At 48.7% G+C, this 23,697-nt stretch overlaps 2 protein-coding genes across 2 annotated transcripts in view; both read left to right on the top strand.

The window, feature by feature from the left end:
* LOC130522215 (gamma-aminobutyric acid receptor subunit alpha-5-like) overlaps positions 1-7,726 on the top strand; it is a 17,010-nt gene extending 9,284 nt beyond the window's left edge. The window contains exons 7-10 of the mRNA XM_057026307.1: positions 803-946; positions 3,690-3,842; positions 3,949-4,160; positions 4,591-7,726. Of these exons, the coding sequence (XP_056882287.1) occupies positions 803-946; positions 3,690-3,842; positions 3,949-4,160; positions 4,591-4,890 (809 nt within the window). The 3' untranslated portion in view covers positions 4,891-7,726. The remainder of the gene's footprint in view (positions 1-802; positions 947-3,689; positions 3,843-3,948; positions 4,161-4,590) is intronic.
* Positions 7,727-8,089: 363 nt separating this feature from the next.
* LOC130522214 (gamma-aminobutyric acid receptor subunit gamma-3-like) overlaps positions 8,090-23,697 on the top strand; it is a 49,825-nt gene continuing 34,217 nt past the window's right edge. Inside the window, exons 1-3 of the mRNA XM_057026306.1 lie at positions 8,090-8,787; positions 9,068-9,219; positions 22,621-22,688. Coding sequence (XP_056882286.1) covers positions 8,738-8,787; positions 9,068-9,219; positions 22,621-22,688 — 270 coding nt within the window. The 5' untranslated portion in view covers positions 8,090-8,737. The remainder of the gene's footprint in view (positions 8,788-9,067; positions 9,220-22,620; positions 22,689-23,697) is intronic.

The raw sequence follows: 23,697 nt of genomic DNA, 5'->3' as shown, positions 1-23,697 counted from the left end.
TGGTTCAGTGTCCTGCCTGCCAAAGTCTTTAGCTCTTCCCCCGTCATGACATTCTCCAGTAATCCCCTATTCCAATCGAACCACCCAACAATTAAAGTCTCAACCTTTGGCCTGGCAGCATCCAAATTTATACACCTGCATGGCCTCTGTTCCAGCAGCCAAGTGAGCACTTAGATCACTGGTGCTTATATGGAGATTTTCCCTCACAGACAAAAATAAACAACAGGAACCCCCATTACACAAGACGGAGCTTTGGATCCAGTGAGGGTTGTGATTTTTGCCACCCTTGTACTTAAATGTTTATTCCCATTTACTGTTTCATCAGCCTGCTCGCTGGTCAACTTCTAGATATTTACCCGACATACTTGTTGCTTTGGCAGCGTCACAACTGATTTTTGCTGTTTGAAATCCCCGTGTGTGTTCTTTTTCTCCCTGTTTTTCCATCACAAGTACGATACTTGATGGCTAACGCGACCCCCAGATGGCAGAAGTGTGGTTCGAACAAAAATATAAATAGGCACACCAGCAAATTTCTGCTTTTGCGCTTAAGCTTCTAATCAAAAAGTGCTCGATAGACGCTGCAAAACCATCCACTCCCACACACACACCCACCCACACACACACACACCCACACACACATAGACAGATGGGCAGCTAAACATGACATGGGACCTGCTCTGTACTTAAGGACAAAGTCATTTTTGGAGGCTTATTGTATTAAAAAGGAACACAATAATGTCACATTCTTGTTGACTTCTCTCTCTCTCTCCTCTCTCTCTCTCGCTCCCTCTCCCTCTATCAGATGCTTATCCAGTGTCCGAGGTGGTCTACACCTGGACCACGGGAGCCGCCAAGTCTGTGGTGGTGGCTGAAGACGGCTCTAGACTCAACCAGTACCATCTGATCGGGCAAACGGCCGGCACAGAGGACATCCACACCAGCAGAGGTGTGTGTAGCTACATGACGCAGTCGTGTAGAGGGATCAGGAAGGAGCAAGAGTGGTGTGACTTTATCCCAAATCCCCCATTTCATTGACTAAATTCATCATGCGTGATGTAACTAATTCTGGATTAGAAAAAAAAAAATTGCTGCGAGAGGAAGTGGGCGTGCGAGGCCCAGAGTGAATGTGGGAAACGGTATCAGGAGATCAGAGTCAATGAGCGGACACTATCACAGGAGAGTAGCGTATCCCTCACACAACCAGCTGTCTACAGGCTCGGACAGTCCTGTCAAACAACACTTATCCCTGCATGAGCCCTCCATGCACACACACACACACACGAACACACACACACATAGACCTGAGACCAAGCATTAATCTCCCCCCAATCCAACTACCCATCAGCCTTTGCATAAGAAGATGACATCACAGATCAGAGCGGGGGATTGGTCGGTCGGCTGTCACCAAGTGATTCTGGGTTGGTTTCCTTGTCAAAAGTCATCACACGCAGATACAGAGTGGGGGCGCTTCCCACCGCACTGTGAGCTGTAAAGTCAGGGTTACATATGTTTACTTTTTAAGAGTCATGGATTAACAAAACTTAACATGGTTTAAAGCATTTTAAAGTTAATTCTATGGTCCTAACAAGGCCAGAAAAAGAAGGGCCCCTGCCTGTATGATGGGATTGGACAGCCTTTCTCTGGCACGTGGGGGCGGGGGCGTTGAAAGGCATCTGCTTAATGCTCTTATGTAAAACGTAACTGTAATACACTTGCCTGCAGTTTCTGAGTGAAGCATTATTAAAACTGTGGATTTCCCCCCCTTTTTTTGTATTTTGTCGAGGTAAAGGCTGCCAATGACGTAAACTGTCAAGGAAAAAGGTGATTGGGAGAAAAGTCTGATGCTCAGTCGAGGGGCTTTCACGTGTCTTGCCCCCTAAATGCTAACAACTGCGCGGGATTTACAGGTGGCTGTTTTTCAGGCCACTGAATGTTTCAAATTTGAAAAAAACTCAAATCTTTATTATAATGTTAATTAGGTCATGATAGATTAACAGACACCTTTTTGGAGTAAAGCAATGCAGACAATTCTCCAGCATGTTGAAAGGAACTCTTGAGATGCGTTTGCAACCATTAAATCATCGCTCTGGGGGCACCTTTGCCACAAAACACACGCTAAACCTCATCTGTGGTCTTCTCTTCATCAATGATGCAACTCAAAAGCTGGTGTCTGGAAGCCGTCCAGAGTCGCTGCTGATGAGTTTCAGCTGAGGGGGGGTCACGAAGAGTCCACTGGGTTAATGAATTAGTATGATTTCTGCTTTGCCTTCTCTACTCTCAGCACCATTTCTCAAAACAACAGAACAAAAGCGTGATCTGGGCCCCCCCCGTGCTGTCCTACTCACCAGTTGACCAGCATGGCAGCGTTGTTCCCTTGCATGAAAGGAAGCTCTCCGTGGACACTGGGAAACATTAATCCTTGGGAGAAAATCAGTGACATCCACCAGAGGAACATGTTCCTCCTCCCCCCTTTGCTCCCGGTTCTGTCGAGATCCATTCATCAAGGGCAAAGGCGGCCCTGGGTCTGCAGCACTTGTTGGTCAGGTATCTCTGGCCCAGATGGCCTGGAGTCATGAGGCCGGCCGGGGGCCTAGGCGGCAGATTCCAGGTGGCGGGGGGTTCCAGACATGACAGAGACGCTTCTTTACCTGAGTGCTACAGTGCTGCTGGTCGATGCTGAAATGTAATATGGTTCCCAGCTGGTCCCGTCGACAGCAAGAGAAGCTGTCAAACACCCCCCCACAAAAAAACTCTGCAGAGAGACTGAAAAGGGATCAGCCCCCCTCCATCACACCAGTGATCAGCAGCAGCAGCAAGTGTCCTCCTGCCCGGCATAGATGGTGTGGAGGGAGTCGGCGTGCGTGGAGGCTGTCAGCGGGTCCCAATCATGCTTCATTTGTGTGTTTCCCCGCATGTGCGACTCCACCGGCAGGACGGGAGGCTGTGGGCGGGGCTTCGGTGTCTATGTGAGGTTCTTAGGACAGGAAGTCACACGCACGCACAGTGTGTCTTCCCCTGACTGATGGCAGGATGCAGATTGTAACCGGGGATTAGGGAGGTTCAAAAATCCGATTTTGCCTGGAGAAAGCCTTGCGTATTAGTGTGTGGGTGTGTGTGCGCGTGCATGAGTGGTAGGGAGAGGGAGGGGGGGGGTTGCCTCAGTGTGTGGAATAGGAGGTATTTGATAGTTCAGCAGCGCCTGCAGTTGCTGCTGGTAGCATGAGGATTTGTACAAAGCCTGAAAGGCAGTCATGGTCTAAGCGACTGAACATTGTGTTTCCCCTCTTTGCTGCCTGGATACACCCCCTCCTGTTGACTCCCAGCCATAATTACACATAATGATATTCTATTGTGCCAATAATTAACATCAGTTGTGCGCTCTCTCTGTCTCTCGCGCTCTCCCTCTCGTCTCTTTGCTGCAGGGGACTTCTTAAAGTTGTTCATCTGTTCTTTGTAAATGAGAACATTTTGTGCTAGAAGGCATTTAAAAGTGTTTTATTTAGTCACCCAGTATCTTCAGGTTCTTGTAAAGCAACAGCTTCAGCATTGAAGGAAGGTTAAATCACATCTTTATGTCTCCACTGTTCCCGAAAAGCTGCATGCGAACATTTCCTCCACGAAGATATCACCTAATGCTTTGTTTATCGTCGCTAACTCAATAGCCTCTCTGATGGTTTGTTTTCTTCCAGGACAGTACACAGTGATGATGGCCCACTTTTACCTGAAGAGGAAGATTGGATATTTTGTCATCCAGACGTACATGCCCTGCTTTATGACTGTAATCCTGTCCCAGGTGTCATTCTGGCTCAACAGAGAATCGGTTCCTGCGCGGACCGTCTTTGGTGAGTAAAGCCCTCAGTTCGGCCCCCGTTTGTGTCTGATGTACATGGGGTGGGGGGGCAGCAGCAGCTGATTCTCATGCTGCTGACGCTTCTCGCTGCCTTCTAGGGGTGACCACTGTGCTGACCATGACCACGCTCAGCATCAGCGCCAGGAACTCTCTTCCCAAGGTGGCCTACGCCACCGCCATGGACTGGTTCATAGCCGTCTGCTACGCCTTTGTCTTTTCCGCCCTCATCGAGTTTGCCACGGTGAACTACTTCACCAAGAGGAGCTGGGCCTGGGACGGCAAGAAGGCGCTGGAGGCACAGCACCCCAAGGCACGTATCTGCCAGCAAATCTGCCTTTTATAGCCAATAACGTCCAGACAGCTTCCATCTGAAGTAGTCAGAATTATTCATTTATGTCCGAGTTCAAAGAGCCGACACTTTAGCACCATGTGAAGTAGGAAACCAAAATATTTGCAAACACACATCCTTCACACACCAGCAGTGAACACACACACAAGCCAGGCTCAGGGGTAGTGGGCAGTACTTTACTGTGCCTGGTGAGCAATTGGGTGCCTTGCTCAGGGGCACCGACGCCCAGGATTTGAACCGCTAACAAGGCCAGTATCTTTTCCCTGAGACAGGATTATTCCTGAATATAATACTTGTAGGAACCATTCCAGACAGGATGAGTCAGGGTGTCAGGAACAGCTGGAGGCTCTCAGGACTAACTCGCTGCTCCGTCTCATCTGTTCTGCCATAGAAACGGGATCCCATGGTGCTGTCCAAAAAGCCCAACAACGTCTGCTCGGCGGGCGTCAACTACACTGCCAACCTCACCAAGGACATGTCCATCTCCACTATCTCCAACACCACGTCCGTGCAGCTGAGGGCCTCCGAGACCAAGATGGCAGACCCCAAGAAGACCTACAACAGCGTCAGCAAGATCGACAAGATGTCGCGGATAGTCTTTCCCGTCCTGTTCGGAACCTTCAACCTGGTCTACTGGGCCACGTACCTGAACCGAGAGCCGGTGGTGAAGGGGGTGGTCACCTCCACATAATCTCTCCTTTCTCCTCTTCCTCCCCCGGTTGGAGGGTCCGAGTCTCCGCCCTTTCACACAATTGCGCTCGAAGAACAAAAAACTCCACCCGTCTGTGTATTTCAGGCACTTCAAAGGGATGCAGATACAGCCGTTTCCTGTTCTCACGGTTTGGAACGCTGCCTGAAGACGGAGAAGCTGCGTGCGAGAGGACGGACGTTTGGCTTCTTTCTTATCTATCCTGCTGCCGTTTGCATGACGCTCCCCTCCCACAGAACCCACCTTGTACTCCAGGCACTGCTCCACACCCCTCCGCTGCACTTGAGGACAGATTCGAAATGAAACTGACCCAAAAAAAAAAAGGCAATCTTGAGCAGCTTTTCCTTGATTTTTATCGCTCGTTTCTTTTTAATCACGGAGGCTTTGAATGCACCGAGCTCACGCTGAAGAAAAGCCGCCGCTGAAAATGGGTTTGAACCTTAAAGCCGTCTTCAGACATGCGGGAAAGCGGTCGGATCTCCCATTTATGTCTTTATTTCCTAATTGTCGTCTTTCTGTGTCGATTCCAACAACTCCACTGGAACACTGAGCACCTCCTGCTGCTAAACTGGCTTCCTGACAGCACCAGCAGGTTGGTGTCTCCATCGAAAGTTACAAAAATGACAAAGAACCTTGTGAATGTTTCCAAGAAGAGCCTTGTCATAACATATTAAGACCCCGACATCTAGGGCAGCCCGCCTGTTTGACCCACTTGTGTTGGGCAGCTGGATCGCTGTGGATGGTGCGTTCAGGGGTAAATTTAGGATTAAATTGAAACCACTGAGCTGCGGACAGGTGTGGGAGGGTTTCAAACAGAAAATGAACCCCTGCTGGTCTTTAAAAACTCTTTGCTGTGACATAGTTTAGTTTTATCGGTTGGAGGCCCTTTGAACCATTTTCCTCTTATTCTGCCCATTCAGTCAATCTGTTTGCATCTTTCTGAACTCACTGGCTTCTCATCAAAGGCCCCTTTTTGGTACAAGTGTTTCTTTCTCCCTTGAGTCTACTATTTTCCTGCTTAAATGCTTTCTATGATAAAAGGTTTCTAACGTGTGCATGGATTAAGAACAAGATTAGCGTAAAACAAAGCTGCTCAAGTACTGATTCTGATCTCAAATTGCATCTGGGAAACCGCATTGCAGGTAAATGCACCGGTCGTCGTAAAGCCCTCAGTACTTTTAGCATTTCATTAGCCTGTGCCGTGGCTTGTTGCTAGGCTCAGCCTTTGAACCCAGCCAGGCAAACATGTCGGCACCTCGACTGATGGAGCCGGGGTGCTCTCCTGAGACGACCCCCTCGCCGCCAGTCAGCGAGTGTTAGCTCGGTGGCTACCGAGCCTGAAAATTGCACATTTGTCTAAAAGTAATTCAGAAACGTGTCCGTCGTTGCATTAAGGGTTAACCTTTGGCCTTTTAAGAACGGATTGATTTGGTCATTTTACAGGATGAGGACATCCAAACACTAACCTGTACTTGTTTTTTGGAACCTTGGCCCAGCAAAGGATGGCGTTTTTGTAAATATTAATTCGTCCTTTTTTGGCTTTTAACACACACACACAAAAGGAAATGCCAAACTGGAACGATGCTCTGTTTTATTGTTTTCCTGGGAGCCTGTAATGTCGTCTTAATGGTTGTGTATGTTGTGTAAAATTGCTTCTAGAAGAGCTTTTTTCAGTAATCTGCCTTTCTGTCTGACTTTTCTTCGACGCTTTTCGTTCCACGCTGATAGCGGAGCAGCAGCGAGGCCACCACAGGCTGGAACACGATGAGACAAACTCAGGAACTACACAGACCAGTGTTCCCAGCAGGGAAGCTGCCTCTGTTGGGGGGATCACTGGTTCTAAACTTTGGGGACTGAATGGTGTTAACTTCATGATAGTTTCCTGCTTTTCTTTGTGAAATTGGGACCTAATCTAAATATCTCTATATTACCTTCGAACTCTCATCGGATTTTACTTTCCCTTTCGAAGCCACGATGTTTTGTAGCGCTTTGTAATCTGCTTTTTATGTAAATCCGATGTGTTGCTCTGTGTCGAACCCTCAGCAGGTGCAGAAGTTTTGCTTTGCCTGCAGCCTTTTGCCAAGTGTAATCTTTTCTCTGAGCCGTAGACTTAGCTTGTTTCAGTTCTGGACGAAGAAACCAACACAAAGTGGAATGTCGCTTTTCATCCATTGATTATTCGCCTGTTTTCTTGGAAGGTGTCGAGCTGTTCTCAGTCATCAGGGATTTTGACACTGTAGCTCTACCCGTGGTGAGACTTCAGCACCATCATCATCTCTTTAATTCAGTTTCCTTCCTCCCAAAGAGGTCGGCACCGGTGAAATTGACCGCAGCCCCTCCGACAAACATCCCTCATGTCTGCTTGTGCCTGGTCCCAGGTTAGAAAAGGGGATTTAGTTCCACCAAAGTTGCTTTCTCTCATTCAGGGAGGCTCCTTACAGAGAAATGCTCAGCTCTGATTTAAACCCAGACTTGTGCAGCCTGTGACAAACACTCTGTCTGTCTGTCTGTCCATTTGATGTGGTGCCAGTCACGTGACGCTGCTGTGATTAATTAAAGGCGAACACAGACTAAAGAACTGTGGGTGTCGACTGGAGAATGTAACCCGCACCCTGCAGCGGCCTCCCGCGGGGATCCGGTGGCATGAAAACTGTTTACAGCCGGGCTAAATGTGTTCGCCTTCATCATCCTTTGGTTTTGTATCCGTACAGTATTTGTTATATCTATTATTCTAAAATGATCTAATAAGTGACACTGGCATTAATGGATCCCAGCAAACAACTGTTGTTTTAATAAACAATGATTACAGCTGCTTCAACCAGTGAATCCGTGTCAGTATTTTAAAGTCTGCTAATACAGTGAGGAAATATTACAACGTTATCTTTTTATACAACATTTTATTATTTCGGTTTATTTAAATTCGACTAATAAAGAGCCTTTGATGAAGTAAAGAGGTTGGTTTAGGTTAATATCCAACAAAGGTGTTTCTATGGGTTATAAATAAGTCGATGTTGGATTTAATTCCCCCCCAAACACCTGCAAATTCAGAAAAATGATCTGGAATAATCCAAAGTATTCCGACGCAAAGATGAAGAGTTTTGTGCTGTCCCGTGTTCGGCCAGCAGGGGGCAGCGAAGGTCCGAACCCGCGTGAGTTGAGGAAATCTCGTCAGAGTTTCCAGGTATTGACTGAGTTGGAGCAACAACTCGGAGATGTTCTAGTCGTGCAAAGGCAGCACGGAGCAGCGCAATTAGTGGCCCGCTGCCGCTGGATGTTGCGTCGAGCGGGTTTTCGGGTTTTTTGACACAATTAGGGCAGTTGTTTTTTCGAGTCATGTAAGATGCCCATCTCCTCGGGTTCGTCACCACCACCACCTTCAGCAGCAGCGTCCCCCACAAACTGGGAGGACGAGGAGGGCGCTGGGAGCATCCGTCTCTCCTCTGCCGGCCCGATCACGCTGATTGATCGTCAGGGTGCGTCCCGGAGGAACCCCGGTTCAGAGGAGTGTGTGTAAGTGTGTGTGTGTGTGGGTGGGTGGGTGTGTGTGTGTGTGTGTGAGAGTGAGAGCTGGGAAAGACAGTTGTAGATGACGCGCAGAAGAAAGTGCGTGTGGGCGGGCGGTGAAGTTCAGAGCGCGGATTGATGGTCGCTGGCTCCAGCTCCAGCTCTGGCTCCAGCTCCGGCTCCGGCTCCAGCTCCAGCTCCAGCTCCGGCTCCGGTTCCAGCTCCGGCTCCAGCTCCAGCAGCCCACCGGGGTTCTCCTCCACCTGCAGTCCGCCGCCACTCATCCAGAGGAGGGAGGAGGCGCCGACATCCGCCCGCGGGGAAGATGACAGCCAAGTTTGCGCTCGTCGCACTTGCGCTGCTCCAAGGCGTCCGGTGAGTGCGACCTCCTCGTTCATCTCCTCTGCGGCTTCACAAAAGTTCTGGGGCGTCATCTCTTTTTTTTTTTTTTTTTTTTTGTGAAATCTGGCTCATGATGCATGGGTTGCCCTAGCGCGCGCGCGCTGACGCACGGGCACAGGGACATAAATGACAGCATCCATTCACAGATGTCACCATGAAGACCACCCCCCCCCCCCCCCATCAGCACCAGCACAACACTGGTGAGCTTTAGCTGAGCAGTCTGATTAATGACGGTTCTGTCCATCCTCTCCAGATGTGATCTGCTGGATTATGGTGACTATGAGGACGGCCATGACACCACTGTCAATCAAATGCTCGTGCCTAGGTCTCATCAGGAGGACGCCACAATCGTGCTGAACAATCTCCTGAAGGAATACGACAAGACGCTGAGGCCGGATATTGGAGGTAAGGCTGGAGGGGTTAGGACGGCCGCAACCTGAAAATGGTTCCGAGTCTGGAGTCAACTTGATCCGGATGTTTGCGCCGCACAGAGACTCCACGGAACAAATGTTTAGCCGCCTTTTCACCAGCTGGGTCACAGTCTAGTGTGTGAGATTTGGAGCCACCTAGTGGTGTGAGTAGATAATGCCATGTTGGCACTTTTCATGTTGACGGATCAGGCCGTGCTGGGGAGGTTGGGACTGCTTTTAAAAACTGAAGTGGAACATGTAGGCGGTGGCCGTGGTGGGGGTCCTCTGATTGCGCCTGCAAAATTTGTACGATGGGGCAATCAAATCATCTGGGGGAGGCAACGGGAGGCTGGTGGATAATCACACAGGTTTGCTCCTGGTTGGCTGAGAAATAGAGATGCAGGAAAGGACCCACGACTTTTTGTCATCATGGTGGCATTGAGACGCTTCTAATACCGTATTCTTTTATAGCGTGTTGCTGAATAAAGCTCTGGTTATCACCCACTTGGCCTTGGGAAGAACTTAGTAATCCGAATGATATTTGGCCCTTATACAGTAGTTAGCATATGTGAAAATCATTGTAGCTACTGTTGTGATAGAATAAAAGAAAATGTATGAACACATGACAGAAGTTTAGGAAATGATTTCAGGGTTAGCTTAACACTGGATTAAAAAAAGGCAATTTATTTAATTAGCTTATCCCATTTAGCTTTACTGACCTCTAGTGGATGGAATAGAGGTCCCACTACTTACATTTTAATGATTCGCACTCAAGATAGTGTCAGATGGGTCGATTGTTCATGGATGAAATGGCAGCCAGGTCAGTCATAAGCTAACATGTCTTTGATTAGCAGACATGAGCTGGACAATATGACTCAAAGAATCAACTTAAATAAGCCCAAACAGAAGCCCTTCTTGAACGTTTTTCCCTCCAAAAGACTCGACGGGAAAGACTCCATTGGGGATATTTTTCTCTAAAGGATTAAGTCTGTTTATTAGTGTTCCTCAAGTGTTTAAAAACCCAGCCCTCGCAGTCGATAGCCTGTTGGGAATTGATTTCATTCGCCTCCACCAGCCTGGGCTCCGTCCATAGCTCATCTCGGTGAAGGGGGAATCTCCCTCCAGCATCGCTTGCCGTAATTAGGGATGAAATTTTGATGAGATCCATTTGACACACCTCAGCGTCGTACATGAAATGTTAATATATTTACGGGATAATGTGAGGCGGAGAGAACACTGCACGCGTGGGCGTGCGTCTGGGGAAGAGACAACGTAACACTGTGCTTTGAGTCAAAGACGTATCAGGGTCATTTAAGTCAGACTTGAGACTTTCTACAATGAACGTCTGAAAAATTGCACACTCAACTCAAACCACCTCTTCCTGTTAACTGGTCAACTTGTTCAACTGTGTGTTGTTTTTGTGCTTGCGCTGTGTTTATATGCCTGCTGTAGAACCAGAGTCTGTGCTGTTGTTGCATTGGCCATGAATGTAAATCGTGGAAGTCTAGAGCTCACGGAGAGCTGTAAAGCTACTTTAGCAGGAGAGCTGGAGGCTAGGGGTTGTTGTACCAGTGCTGCTGTGGTTTGTTGCCAAGCAACTCTTGCCACATACACGTGGAACATGTTATTATCAACATTAGTGGTTGTTTGCTATGAGTTAGTCTGGGCCATTATGTGTAGTCTGGCATGACAGCTAAAGTGATATTTCCTCCTCTACATGCTAATCCCATGAGTAGAGTTCATCATTGATCAAGCGAGTCTGGTAGTCCTTTTCCATTAAAAGCACACGAATGCACCAAAGTTGGAAGAATAACTTCCCAGATCTTCGTAGTTTAACGAGTCCTGAGGCTGCATCAAGCTAACAGCAGAAACAGCTGCTAATTACACTTAGCATTCTGTAACATCTGTCGCTTGTTTATTCAGTTTGGTTGTACAAGAAAAACAGAAAGTGTCCATTTTATTAAGAAAACAAAAGATTCATCTCTAGCATCTGGAGATAAACAGAAGTTTTAAGCAACATGCTAAGCTACAACTTTAGTCTCCAGCTCTTTAGTTCTCATGGGCTAAAATATCAGTCACCTTAGAACTTGTGGAGATATCTGTGTCACAGAAATCCAAGATAGGGGGGTTATTTTCTTACTTCCGTGTTTGTTTTGCCCCTGTCTCTTCCAGTTGTAAAGTCGCCACTGATCCTAATCCTCATATCAATTGGTTGACTGGGCCACTCGTGCAAAACTGACCCACATTTCACCAGAGCGGAACAAGTGTTGATCTTCACCTTAGCTGATAAGAAGCAGCTCTTCTCGGCCGGAGATGAGATGCTTTTATGTCCCGATTGTGTCACTTCGCGTTCGGATTCGGGCTGTGATCGGCGAGTGTGATCCTGGCGTCCCATAACAAAAGGTCGTGTGTGTTAGCGTGCATGCTCACCAGGGAATCCAGGACAAAATGGGCTGGAATACAAGCATCACAGGCTGCCACACGCAGTCCCAATGGGAGGGTCAGAAAAGGTCCATTCAATTTTGAGTGATTTTGACCTTTTGATCTAGTCTATATTCGTATCTGTACATGGAAGCATATCCAGGAGTCCAGATGCATTTATAGAATAAGTTAACTCACCCAACTGGAAGACTCCAGCACTCTTAATAACGCTAAATCTGAGTTTATTTAAATACTTACAGTCTAACAATGCAACCTGTAAAAGAGTTTTTCAGCAAAAACAATGCAGAAAGTCATGTCATATGTAGAAATCCTGTGCTTTTAAAACAGGAACAGACCTCATTCATGTCAATCTTCAATAAGCCAATCAGAATGCTGTGGGTGGGGCTTGGCAGACAGAAATGGTGGACTACAGGTTCAGCTCATTAAAGCTCATTCTGGAGTGAAAACAGAGCAGAAAAGAGGCGAGGAGGTGACAAAAACAGCCGTCTGCAGGAAATAATGTGCTGCAAGCGGGTCAAAGTTTGGCAACAAAGCTGGCAGTCAGTGTTGAAAGAAGTCAAGCACATGTGGCTAGTTGCTCAGTGGCAGGCCATGGCTGCAGCGGCCATTTTGTGTGGGGGAAAAATGCCTCTAACACAGGTGATCAGGTCAAAGGTCAGAGGTTTGTGACCAGGCCAACAAGATCCTCCCAGTAGCGATAATACCCACAAACATGACTGATCTTTCTTGCACGTGAAGGTGAATATAGCGAGCGTGTGGGCTGCTGTGTAATGGAAGTGGCAGCTTATCTAAATGAAGCTGAATTTACATGAACTGGATAATTAAACACTTGGATTAAACGTCAGATGACGCCAGCTGGGCGCTGTCAGGACAGCCCTTTAGAAACATGTTCCGGTTTTAAAAATGCCTCTGAAAGGCCAGCGGGTCCCCTCCAACGGCCTCGCTCGCGCCTTTTATCTTTGCTGGTAATTAATGTAATTTGATCGGCGTTTTTCTATCCGCGGTTTTCTATTAGCCGCTAAAGGTGGAAACAGAAAAGCACGATCCATCATCTGTGGCCGCGGGGCTCTCATTACTTTACTGTATGGATGAGACACGGCGGACAGAGGACAAGAACAAGGAGACGATTTTCTGCATGAAAACCTCCGCGTCTATGTGACCATGAGCTAATAAAACCCAAACGCACAGACACGTCCGCTAATGCGGGTTTAAAACCTCCTCCAAATGAATTGGATTCAAGGACGTCCCCGTTTTCAGTCAGAACGTAGCCTTCTGGATGGGTTATGTCTGCTGCGTTAGTTGCCATGGTAACCAAAGTAGGTAGAAAATGGAGCCGGGCTCCCACTTCAACGCACCTTTGCGAAATCTTTGTTCTGATGTCGCAGCCGTGCGAGTTTTAGTCGGTGCAACACGTGGCAGGAACGGGGAGCGCCACAGAGGCACAGAGTGGGCCGGTACTGGAGGGGGGGGCGGGGGTGGGGGGGGCGCTGGGTGTGATGCCGAGCGAGGGCTGTAATGGCCCAGATGACGAGCTGTTGGTCCCCAGCGAGCCAGCAGGCAGCTGCAGACACGCTCAGCTTCATGTCTTCACCGATAAAGTGTGTGGGAGGTGCAGGGAAGAGCGGAGCGCCCGGTTTATCCTGGAGAGAGGCCTCATTTTTGGCTCCGTTCTCCTCACAATGAATTATACTGTACGAGAGGAAGGTGTGCTTTGATTCAGATCAAAGCCGTGTGTGTGTGTGTGTGTGTGTGTGTGTGTGTGTGTGTGTGTGTGTGTGTGTGTGTGTGTTCCGACAGCCATTTCCTCTTTCCCTCTGCCTCAGCTCCTTTCATGACTCCCACCCATCCCTCGCCCCTAATTTACACCATGATGCTGCATTTTTTTTGGGGGGGGGGTTTCCGGGTTTCCACCCATATTTAATATTTCTTACAAAGGTCCAGGTTGTCCCACCCAGTTTGGACGTGGGCAGACATTAAAGCCCTATAGATCCAGCTGATTGTCAGATCCGATCACTCCAGAGTGAGGTGAGAGGATGGAGGATGAGACGTCGGCATGGCAACGTTGGGTCTTTCCACCTTGATCCGCGTACGGTCCGAGTGTGTCGCCATTCCCGTGGACATGTTGAGACTTTTCATTGGTGCTGTCACACATGTAGGAGATGTTTGACAGCCAGAACCTCCATGATGCTTTAGTGAGGGGTGAGACGTTCTGAGATAAAGGAGAATAAAGACGCTGAAGCCTGAACCACACAATGTTAGTTCTTTTTTAAATTTCTGTCCTCTCCTCTGGGACGTGGTGAGAGAGGTTTCATTGATTCACCTTGTGGCATAAATGTGACTTTTCTCTGGTCAACTTGTCAGATCTGGGAGTGTTTAAAGGTCGCCTCTATCCTCAGAACACCTTTAATTCTATCTGCCATTAAGTCGGTATTTGTTTGACTCAGTGGGAGGTGAAAGAGCTTCTTTAATGTTGTTGGGGGGGGGGGGTAAACAGATTGTGTTTGGACTTGATTTCATGTAATTAACTGCTCCATTAGGTCATTCAGCTGTTGCTGCCTCCGTTCTCCTTCTCATTCCATCACTGTCGGAATGTTTGAAAACAGCTTCTTCATTAGTTCGTTGCCCCCCCACCCCAGTTCAGTGGCACCCACGGAGCAAATACAGCACAAACCTTCTATTGGATGCTTTTTTAATGCACGGCGGATGATACAGCGGCTCCGCCGAGCGGGTGGAGGACTTTTTGCTTTATTTGAGATACGCCGGCAGAGTCCCCATAACACCAGTTTAATGTGATCGCCTCTTCCTGCCGAGTTCACAACCCAAATTACAGGATTTCCGCTTGAATGAATCAGTCAAGCTTTCCTACCTCTGGTTCAAATGTGTGTTCCACCAAGGGTGACGAGGTCCCGGCAGGTCTCATCGTGACTGTGTCTGACATTTGGCGGCGGCGGCGCCGCCTCCCCCGGCTGAAAGAGGCCTCCTCAATATTTCAGGCCCTCTGACATTTGATCAGATGAGGAGGAGCGCCGGCGCTGGCGAGCGTTCCTCCTCTCAACCTGGCGCCGCTTTAGCCGAGCTGACAATCTCCCCCTCGCACGGGAGCCGGAGGATGGTGTAACCTTTTAGGAGGTCTGTGATGCCAAAGTCTCCTCTGCTGTGTGTGTGTGTGTGTCGGGGAAGTGGTGTTTTCACCCTCTTGGCTTCTCCCTCATAACACCACTGACATCCAAAAGGGCTGATGGATCACTTTTTCCCACCGTTTTGAGGAGCGTCCCATCATCGTGTCACCCGTGATCACTGTCAGCTTTGCAAATGGGCCCTATCGCCATGGTGACGTCCGCTTCTGACAAGCAAATGAATAGATTGTACTTGATGATCTCATCTTTTCTCCAAGACGGATGAATAAATCAGCAGTTTAAGGACGTCTGTTGCTGCAAACCTGCGCGTCTCTTGATTGTGGCCCGCTCTTCCGGGTCGGAGGGGAGGAACCGCAGGCCTCCGCCGCCAATTTAGCGTCTTTTTGAGATGTGGAGAGATCGCGAGGCTTTTTTCCATCTCTCCAGAGTTTCCCATTTTCACGTGAAGCCACGGAGGGACGGTCGGGACGCGCTGAGGCGCTTTCAAGGTGCTGGATTCCAAATGGAGCGCGTTAGGCGGTAATAAGACCGGGCTGGGTCCGGACCATGCTGACACATTCCCCATCCCTGCGAGCGCTAACCAGTTAATCGATTTCCATCCGCGTGTTCCCGTGTCATCTACGCCTGAACGGCGAGGGGGGGACGGAAGGTGGGAGGTGGACGGCGTTTTTAATGCGACGCCGGTGTCGCTGTTTTCCTGAGCCCCAAATGTAGCCGGTTATTTTCTCATTTTGGCGATTTAAATCTTTCAAAAATGGGATCTCACCTTGTGCGCCGAGGAGAGGAAAGCGGGTTATCGCCCTGGTATTTGGACGCCCTTGGGACACTTATCTCTGCTGGAGATGGATGTGGCTGAACTCTCCTCCTCCACTTCGGCTTGTGAATTAGGTGGTTCCTTTTGTTGGTCTCAGCGGGGGAGCGGAATCATGCATAATTCATTGTTTACATGACGGACACAAATTCTAATTAAAACTTGAGATGGTTTTCTGTAATTGTTCTTATTTTGCTTGCCTTTGGTTAAAGTGTCTGGGGGGGGGGGGGGGAGTGGCGAATCGCTCCCCCGAGGAGCCGACTTTAGATTCCCTGCTGCATTAAGCTCTGTGGTAGCAGATGTCCGTCATTTAATAGCGCTGTAATAAGTGAACTCTGCCATAATTGTGAGCACAGTACCTCGGGATTAGGCCGAGCTCGGCCCAGACGCTCCGACACTGAGCGAATAAAGTCTGCCTTCAGTCGATTTGACCGTGTTCGGCGATGACGTGCTCGCCGTTTGCCAGAGAGGCAGATTTAAGAGCTCATCAGCAGGTGCTTATAAGATCTCGTTATCAATCGGCTATTGAATAGATGGAGGATTTAGCAAATGTTCACCTCATGGGCTGCATAAAAGTGTTTTTGGGTGTAACAAGCCCCCTGTAGCGCTGAGTTATTGCTGTAAGCCGCGCGATTGCCTCGTGGCTATTCATAAGCTGTGAGACCTTTCCCTTTCCCTGGTTCTCATTAAACCTCCGTCGGAAGAGAAATGCATTCCCTCCCCAGATCTATTAGATTGTATTCAGCTCCGTGAATCCAATCCGGCACAGTAAAGCATATGCTTGCTCAAGCAACACACACACTGGAGAGACACTCGGCGCACACCTACACGGTCGCGCAGAGTCTGTCTGAAAGGCTCGCTTATGTAATGATGCTGTTGTCCTCCGTCCAGTGAAAATAGTCCTGCAGAAGCAGTGATTCGAATCGGACCTCTCGACAATGGGGGAACGAGGTCCGAGCGGCGGTGCATTAGCGGTACTTTGGAGTAAACGTACGTTGCTTCCACAGTTGGCTGCACAGGAGCCCCACAGCTTAGCAGTCGCTCCTGACTTCCCTTTAATGGAACTAATTGTTCTTGAAACAAGCTGAGAACAGACCACAACATCCAGGATCAAATAGATTGGCCTTGAGGGAGCATTATTTTTGACGTGCTTATGTGTTGCCAGTCTGCTAGCAGCATGTGTTTTTGCATATATTTCCTCCCAGCAGCAGGATATTTGATCTACAACATGATTCATCTGCAAATCGGCTACGTTAGGGAGAAAAAAGGACGCCTGTGTGAGTGTTTCCTCGCAGCCCGAGTTCATTTGTTTCAAGGAAGCAAAGCGAACTGAAGTGCCCTGACATTTCCTAGGGACGTTAAGTCATTTATTTAACAAATGTGCTGGATCCATTTTATTAAAACTTGGCTCAGAGAGCCTCTTTTGTCAATCAGTCAGGCCTCTCTCGCGCTCCTAAACAGTCCTGGCATTCCCCACAAATCAGTATGTGCCTGTCTGTTGCGTGTCACTTCAGTTTGGACAAAAGACTGATGGATCAATCAATCTCTTGAGCATAACTTTGCATCAAAAAAAGGGGTTAGCTCAGCGCCACTTTTATTTGTTGCTTATCCCTAAATATTTCCCTTTTTTTTAAATCTGCATGCTCAGCCCCAGATTTGCGTCTGTGCTGACACACTTCACTCACTGTGATGCCAGTGGGGTATAACTGCAGGGAGGGGCTTTTTGGCCAACTTATTATTCCAGTTGAGGGGAAAATACCGCTGTTGATGAGTTCCCTGACTTTTGTTCCAAGGTACCTCTGTGGTGACTCTGCAGGGTTCTGGAGATCCAGCTAATCTACCTTTAGTATCTTTTAGCGAAGCTATTCCCTTCTGACGTGTGTCTCCTGTGCCATTTTCATTGGTTGCTGTCCCTTTCCATTGGCCTCACCGCTAACTGCTGCTGGCTTCTTTAAATTATGGATTTGTGTCCCACTTGTCAACACAGCCATGTCTGCTGACACTCCCTCCGAGGTGGAATATCCTGAACCCTCCGGAAGGTTCACGCAGCGGATCTCTAGCGTTGATCGGCTCCGTGGGGCGTGCAGCGCGCACCGCAGCAAACCTTAGCGCTGCGTGCTGGGGCGCATGTGTCACTCTGAATTTACCTCATGCTTCATGTTTAATCAATATTTGCGGATTCCGTTGCACTAATTTGCCATCAGCAGAGTGAGCTGAAGGCTGAGTGAGGAGAGAACAGAGAGGACGCTGGTGATGGGATGTGTGATGGTGCCTGGACCAGCGCAGCAGACTGTGGGGATCTGAACCGGCCTGAACCGTGTGACCCGCAACTGTAAATGAAAGCGAGAACTCAGCCGAGGTTGCAGCCGCGCAGATGATGTTTGTTTCGCTCGAATAATCTAGATTAAGTGCGGAGCCGTATTAACATCATCTGAAGGGGCTATGAAGGCAGAAATTTCATTTCTGAAGTACTTTGTATTTTTGGAGTATTGGGGGTGAATAAAAAATAGAGAAATGTGCTGAGGAAAAGTCGTCTCATGGGGAAGTTCTGTAAAGCTGCTGGACGTGTGAAACCAACAAAAGGAGATCCCTGAACTTAAAAATGAACTTCAGCTGCAGAGGAGTCTGGGATGGGAACAATTGTGACCGTCTTAAATCAATATCAGCGACCACCAGGGCCATCTTTTAAAAATTTCTAGACAAGAAAAAAGTTGCAGATGTGTCGTTCGCATCCGTCTCTTGTTTGATTGTGCTGCAGGTTTGAGTCTGTGGTGGTCTCCTCTTGCCGTCGTGCTCCAACCACAACGGTCTGGCGTCGTCAATCAGAGCTTCTGCCGCGGCTATATTTACCTCTTTGTCTCGAGCAAACGGAGTGAAATGAATGTGAAGAGCAGCCTCTTTAGTGTTGGTTTGTTCCATAAATGAAACATACACACACTCCAAAGGACCTCTGGAAAATCCCTATCTGTGCCTGTTCAGACGTCTGTTCCCACGCGTAGCCCCTCCAGAGCATGTGTGAATGAAGCTGCACAGCCCTGCATACTGTTAGAAACATCATACGTGGGTTTTTCCTTCCAGAGATGGAAGATCCCAGTTAGGACAATGGAAGATGCTGAACTCCACTTGAGTTTCTCCTGATCTACTTCGTTTTGTGCCGAGTCTCCTCTTGCACCGTCAGTTTGCTGAACTCGGCTGCTCTTCAGTTGTTTCCAGTTGCCCTCATTGGTTTCTGCAATTCCTACTTTTTCCGCGGATCTGGTCCCTCATCTGCGTGGCTTCAATTGTTTGCTCGACCCAACGCTGTGGCTTCGGTCGAATTTCCAGTGATCTTTATCCTCCCGTGCACGAACACAGTAATGCATGACGAAACAAGCACATTACAGCTGAGTTCCTCGGTTAATTCTTGTCCAGCAGGTTTATTTAGAAAGATGGCCGGCTGACCCCCGGACCTCATCCGAGGCCCCCCAGCGTTCCCTGTGTGGCGTTTGTTGGCCGATGAACAGATGGGGTGGCGAGCGGTCAGCGCATACGTGCACGTGCTCGTTGGCCGGGACTGACAATGCGTAATGCATTTGTCATGCCAGCCGCGGCGAGCAGCCGTAAAAGGCCTTTCTTCGTAATCGAGGCCCACAGGGTAATGTGGTAATACAGATGGGGTCTGTCATGGTTTTCTGAGGAGGAGGAGGAGAGGAGGAGGAGGAGGAGGAGGATGAACAACATGAAGAGCAGGCGAAGACGCTCCTCTGGCCCCCATGGATCATCCTTAGAAGTGGAAAATGCGGCAGATAGACGGGTAGCGAGGTCTGTGTTTTAGTAATGAGACCTCCTTTTTAAAAAAAACAACAACCCAGTAAACAGAGAGAGAGTTAATAAAAAATGTCCTGAATATGGTTTTTAATGGCGCCGTCATTACCTATGCAGCGTCCCTCCTGAACGCTGCGTGCTGCGTTTGGACACACGTCAGGGCCTCTCAGCTCTTGTCACGGTTGCGTCTGTTTTAAAGACTCTCTCGCTCCGGGGGACAGACATAAAAGCTGTGTGTGTGTGTGTGTTTGTGTGTGTGTGTGTGTGTGTGTGTGTGTGTGTGTGTGTGTGTGTGTGTGTGTGAGTGAAAATCGCTGGATCGTTGCTCCTTCCTCGTGTGCAGCGCCGCAAAATAAACCAAAGCTGACTAACATCTGTGTAAAATGTATTTTAAGGAGTGTTGTGCTGGACCGTGATGGCGGGCTGTGGTGTAAATTAAGGACAATTCCCTTCAGGTTGCCCCAGTTTTCCAAACGCGGCAGACCTGCTAAGCTGTAACAGATCCGCCTGCCGTTCCGGGCTTCCGCTTCTGTGGTCCTCCGGTTTTCCTGCGTTTTTCTCTGCAAATAGGCCTCAGAGGAGGGACCTGGATTCTCACCTTCCCGCAGGTGTTTCGCTGCCATAATCCACAGACGTGTAGAAGAGCCGGGAGCGCCGCTGCCCAGATCTACGATGATTGTTCTGTTTGTCTTGTGTCTTGGGGCTTCTTGGGGCTTCCTCCAAACAGCTGCAGCGAACAATGCGCGCGTCCTGTGCATTTGTCTATAAATTGCACATTGTGATTATGTATTGTCCTGAGCTCTTCTGGTGCCAGACTTCCCCCAAACAGACAATAAAGGTTTGACTCGGAGCCTCTTCCCGGGCTCGGTGCCCAGCACGGGTGGCACGGCAATCCGAAGTTTAGTCATTTAAAACCCTCTTAAAATGCTGAATACTGAAGCAGTTTTACTGTGAAATAAGGAGCTGCAGTCCCCGGGCGGTAGGGAAAAAATCCAGCTCAATTTCCACATGGAAATCAAATTTCAACTTGAAGCGTTTGTGTCAGAAATACGACCTGAAGGTTGTGATGTGCGAGTGTTGTGTATTCATCTTTTAGCTCTATTTTAAACAAAACTAAAACAGGAACGCCAGAATAACCAGAATGAAAACGCGATTGATCTTCTTCAGTGTTTCGGGCTTTGGTATTCACACATGCTCCCACCACCAGGGGCCACAGCTGCTGCCGAGCGAAATCTGGAGGCAACCGTGACGCAGAACGTTAGAGTTTGATGGAACAACACACAAATCACGTTTGCCTCCTGTCTACACAACCAAAGTCCTGGCATCTATTAGGACCAGAAGGTTTAGCATCAGGAGACAATGAAAGAAGATATATATGATTCTCTTTTCATTTTTTTGAGTGACGACAGGTTTTCCTTGCCGAGGGCATCTGTGCTGTATCCCTCATCGTCCAGTTGGTGAAGCAGAACATGCTGTAGGGATGGAATCAGCGTCTCCCAGCAGGGCCTCGCTCATCAAAACACTGTCCAATGTGTTTGCTTTATATGTGTATCGTTGGAGTCGACAGCACGCCGATCACGTGCCCGCGAAGGTCGTGAGACGACGTGCCCGCTCCCTATGCTCGGTGGAGTGTGAAGAACGAGCGTCACCCCAACATGTGACACGAGCGTTGTGTGTTTCGGCGTGTTTACTGTAGGGCGGCACGGCTCCGTGCTGCGCTGTCTTCACACCTGGCGCCGCTCTGTGGTCAGCAGATGCTTCCCGTTGAACGTCAAACAGCTGGACCAGCTGGGGTCAGAGGGGTTATGCAAACCGCACAAACGTGGCATTTCTTCTGGGAAGGACGAGGGGAAATGTTCTCTCCCGGGCGGCGGAGAGCTCACGCATGAACGCATCGGCAACACTGCGGGGAAGCACACGGCGGATAAACCAGAAGGAAAACAGCAGCGGCGCGGCCTCTCAGACACACGAGGGCTCTTCAGCAGGAAGCTGCGCTTAACCCCAAAGCGGATGGTGTTTGCTGAAAGAGGCGCCGTGGCTCTAGTGTCCGAGCGCACCCTGAAGTGGTGAAGTTGTCTGGCTGTCGCAGGTGGAAAGCAGCCTTTTTGTGGCGTCGTCTTTGGGAAAAGGGGTGAATCTGGGGGCGTTTTCAGGATTGCCTTCAACCTGGCAGACAGATGTACGTCTTTGGGGGGGGGGGGGGTCTGATGGGGGCAGTGTTTTTGAAATGACGTGTTGAACTGGCGTGTGTGTTTTAAATATGCTAATCGTGTTTTCCCATTGCAGCAGCTAAACTCGTTTTAAATGCCAACACGGTTTGTTCAGCAGGGTGGGGTCTTTCCAAAGTCACCGTGAGTCGTCCAGCATTTGTGAGTGTGACAAAGAGATGAAAGATGCCCACGCTTTCCTTTCTCTGACCGCCAGGGCTGATTTTCCAGAGATTTTACTCTGTTTGATGAGATGAGCAGGCTTTTAACTTCTTTAAACTGGCCCAGTTCACACTCCCCATCCCCCAACACGGCCCCAGTTCAAGCACGCTGTCGACTATTTCGCCACAAAACACAAATGTCAACTCTTTGCTGGCGATAAGAGAATGTCAGCCAGTCATTAACGCTTGAGGATTCACCCTCTCGGAACCCTTGTCGAAATTCCATTTTTGAGATGCTTCGCAGCCGACGTGTTGACATTTCTCTCAGCAGAGCCGCGCTGTTAGCGCCGCTAAAATGATCAAGTGGTGTTGCGACCAGAGAGCATCCAACTCCTTTAAATGTTGCCTTGTGTTGTTTGTGCTTTCTTTTATTTCTAAGAATAAAATAACTTTTTCTCTCAACTTTCTGCTTCCTGGGGACAAAAAACCCTGAATAGAGCTGACAGGAAAAAATAGCCTAGATTTTACATCTATACTTATACCAGAGGAGATGCTATTAGTTGCCATGGTAACAGAATAAGTGCACTGGCGATGTTGTATTTCATTTTCTTTATTGTAAAGGAAATATATTGGTTTAATTAGATTAAAATGACATTTTAAGCCCAGTTTTGATCTGATTTTAACAACGTGGGGCATGTTGACGCACGATGCTGCCGGATGGAACCACCGACAAATGTCAAATAAAATAGAAGCCCAGCGTGTGTAGGTCTCACGTGTCCCACCTACGATATGTGCAATCACTCACGGTCCCTCTGTCTGCCTCTCTCCCCGCAGTGAAGCCAACAGTCATCGACGTGGGCATTTATGTCAACAGCATCGGGCCCGTGTCCTCCATCGATATGGTGAGTTCAGGCCTTCACACGCACCTTCACCCATCGCCACACATACACGCCATCGGATGCGACCGTGGCTGCTCTTTGGAGTGGTGGAAAGACAGGTGAACGTGCGTCACTCGGTCCCGTAGATCACCTCAGAGTAAGCACGTGAGTTTAAAAGCAGGAGCGGTGACGCTGGGGACGCTGGGGACGCTCCCCGCTATCAGGTCAGACAGCAGGTCTCTGCGGTGGAGACGCGACCTCAGCTCGGCCGTGACAAAGCATTTATGTCCTCCGAGGCTGTTGGGCTTTTTAGCTTCATCTGCAAAAGTGTGTTTTCACCTCCAACGTTCCCTGAAGAACTGGAATGGATTTGATGGAAGTCCAGGAATTCAATCAGGGTCTTCTCCAGCACAGAAGGCCCGATCCTTAACGCATGTGGAAGTGACACTTTGAAGAACTTTATTAAGGGGAAAAAAAGTTTTCAGGCAGGAAGGAAGTTGTTTGGCTTCACATAATTGTCCGCAGACCTTTTATTTTCCCTACAGAATGCATGTTGGGGTTAAATTGCTTTCAAAACGCCCAGATGCAATTATCATTTTTCCACTTGATGCATTGGCTCACAGATATTTAATAAGCACTGTGCGATGAAAAAAAAAAATCAACACGCTCTGATGTGTGAAGAGCGGAAGACTGATTACATTTCTGCAATTAAAGCTTTGTTTGAATTGTCAGAGCAGTTATTCCAGGTTATTCGTTACGTTTCCGACCTGTGTCTGATGTCTTTGTCGTCCGACTGTGTTATCGCTGATATAACAAATGAGTTGCTGTTGGCTTAATCAGTGCACGTGCGACTCGGTGGTGAGGGAGCAGCTGAAATCATGCTCTGCTCCTGATGATTTCCCCCCACATTCATTTAAGGCCAAAGCGTTATGTGGCTGTTAGTCGTGGGGATGTTGAGGATCCACCCAAAACGTGCAGGAGACGTTAACTCTGCTGTTTGGGGGGGGGGGGGGGGATCTGGGAGTAGACTCTG

This window comes from Takifugu flavidus, chromosome 3, assembly GCF_003711565.1.
Source record: "Takifugu flavidus isolate HTHZ2018 chromosome 3, ASM371156v2, whole genome shotgun sequence".
Lineage (NCBI taxonomy): Eukaryota > Metazoa > Chordata > Actinopteri > Tetraodontiformes > Tetraodontidae > Takifugu > Takifugu flavidus.
This window is presented reverse-complemented; position numbering and strand designations above follow the sequence as displayed.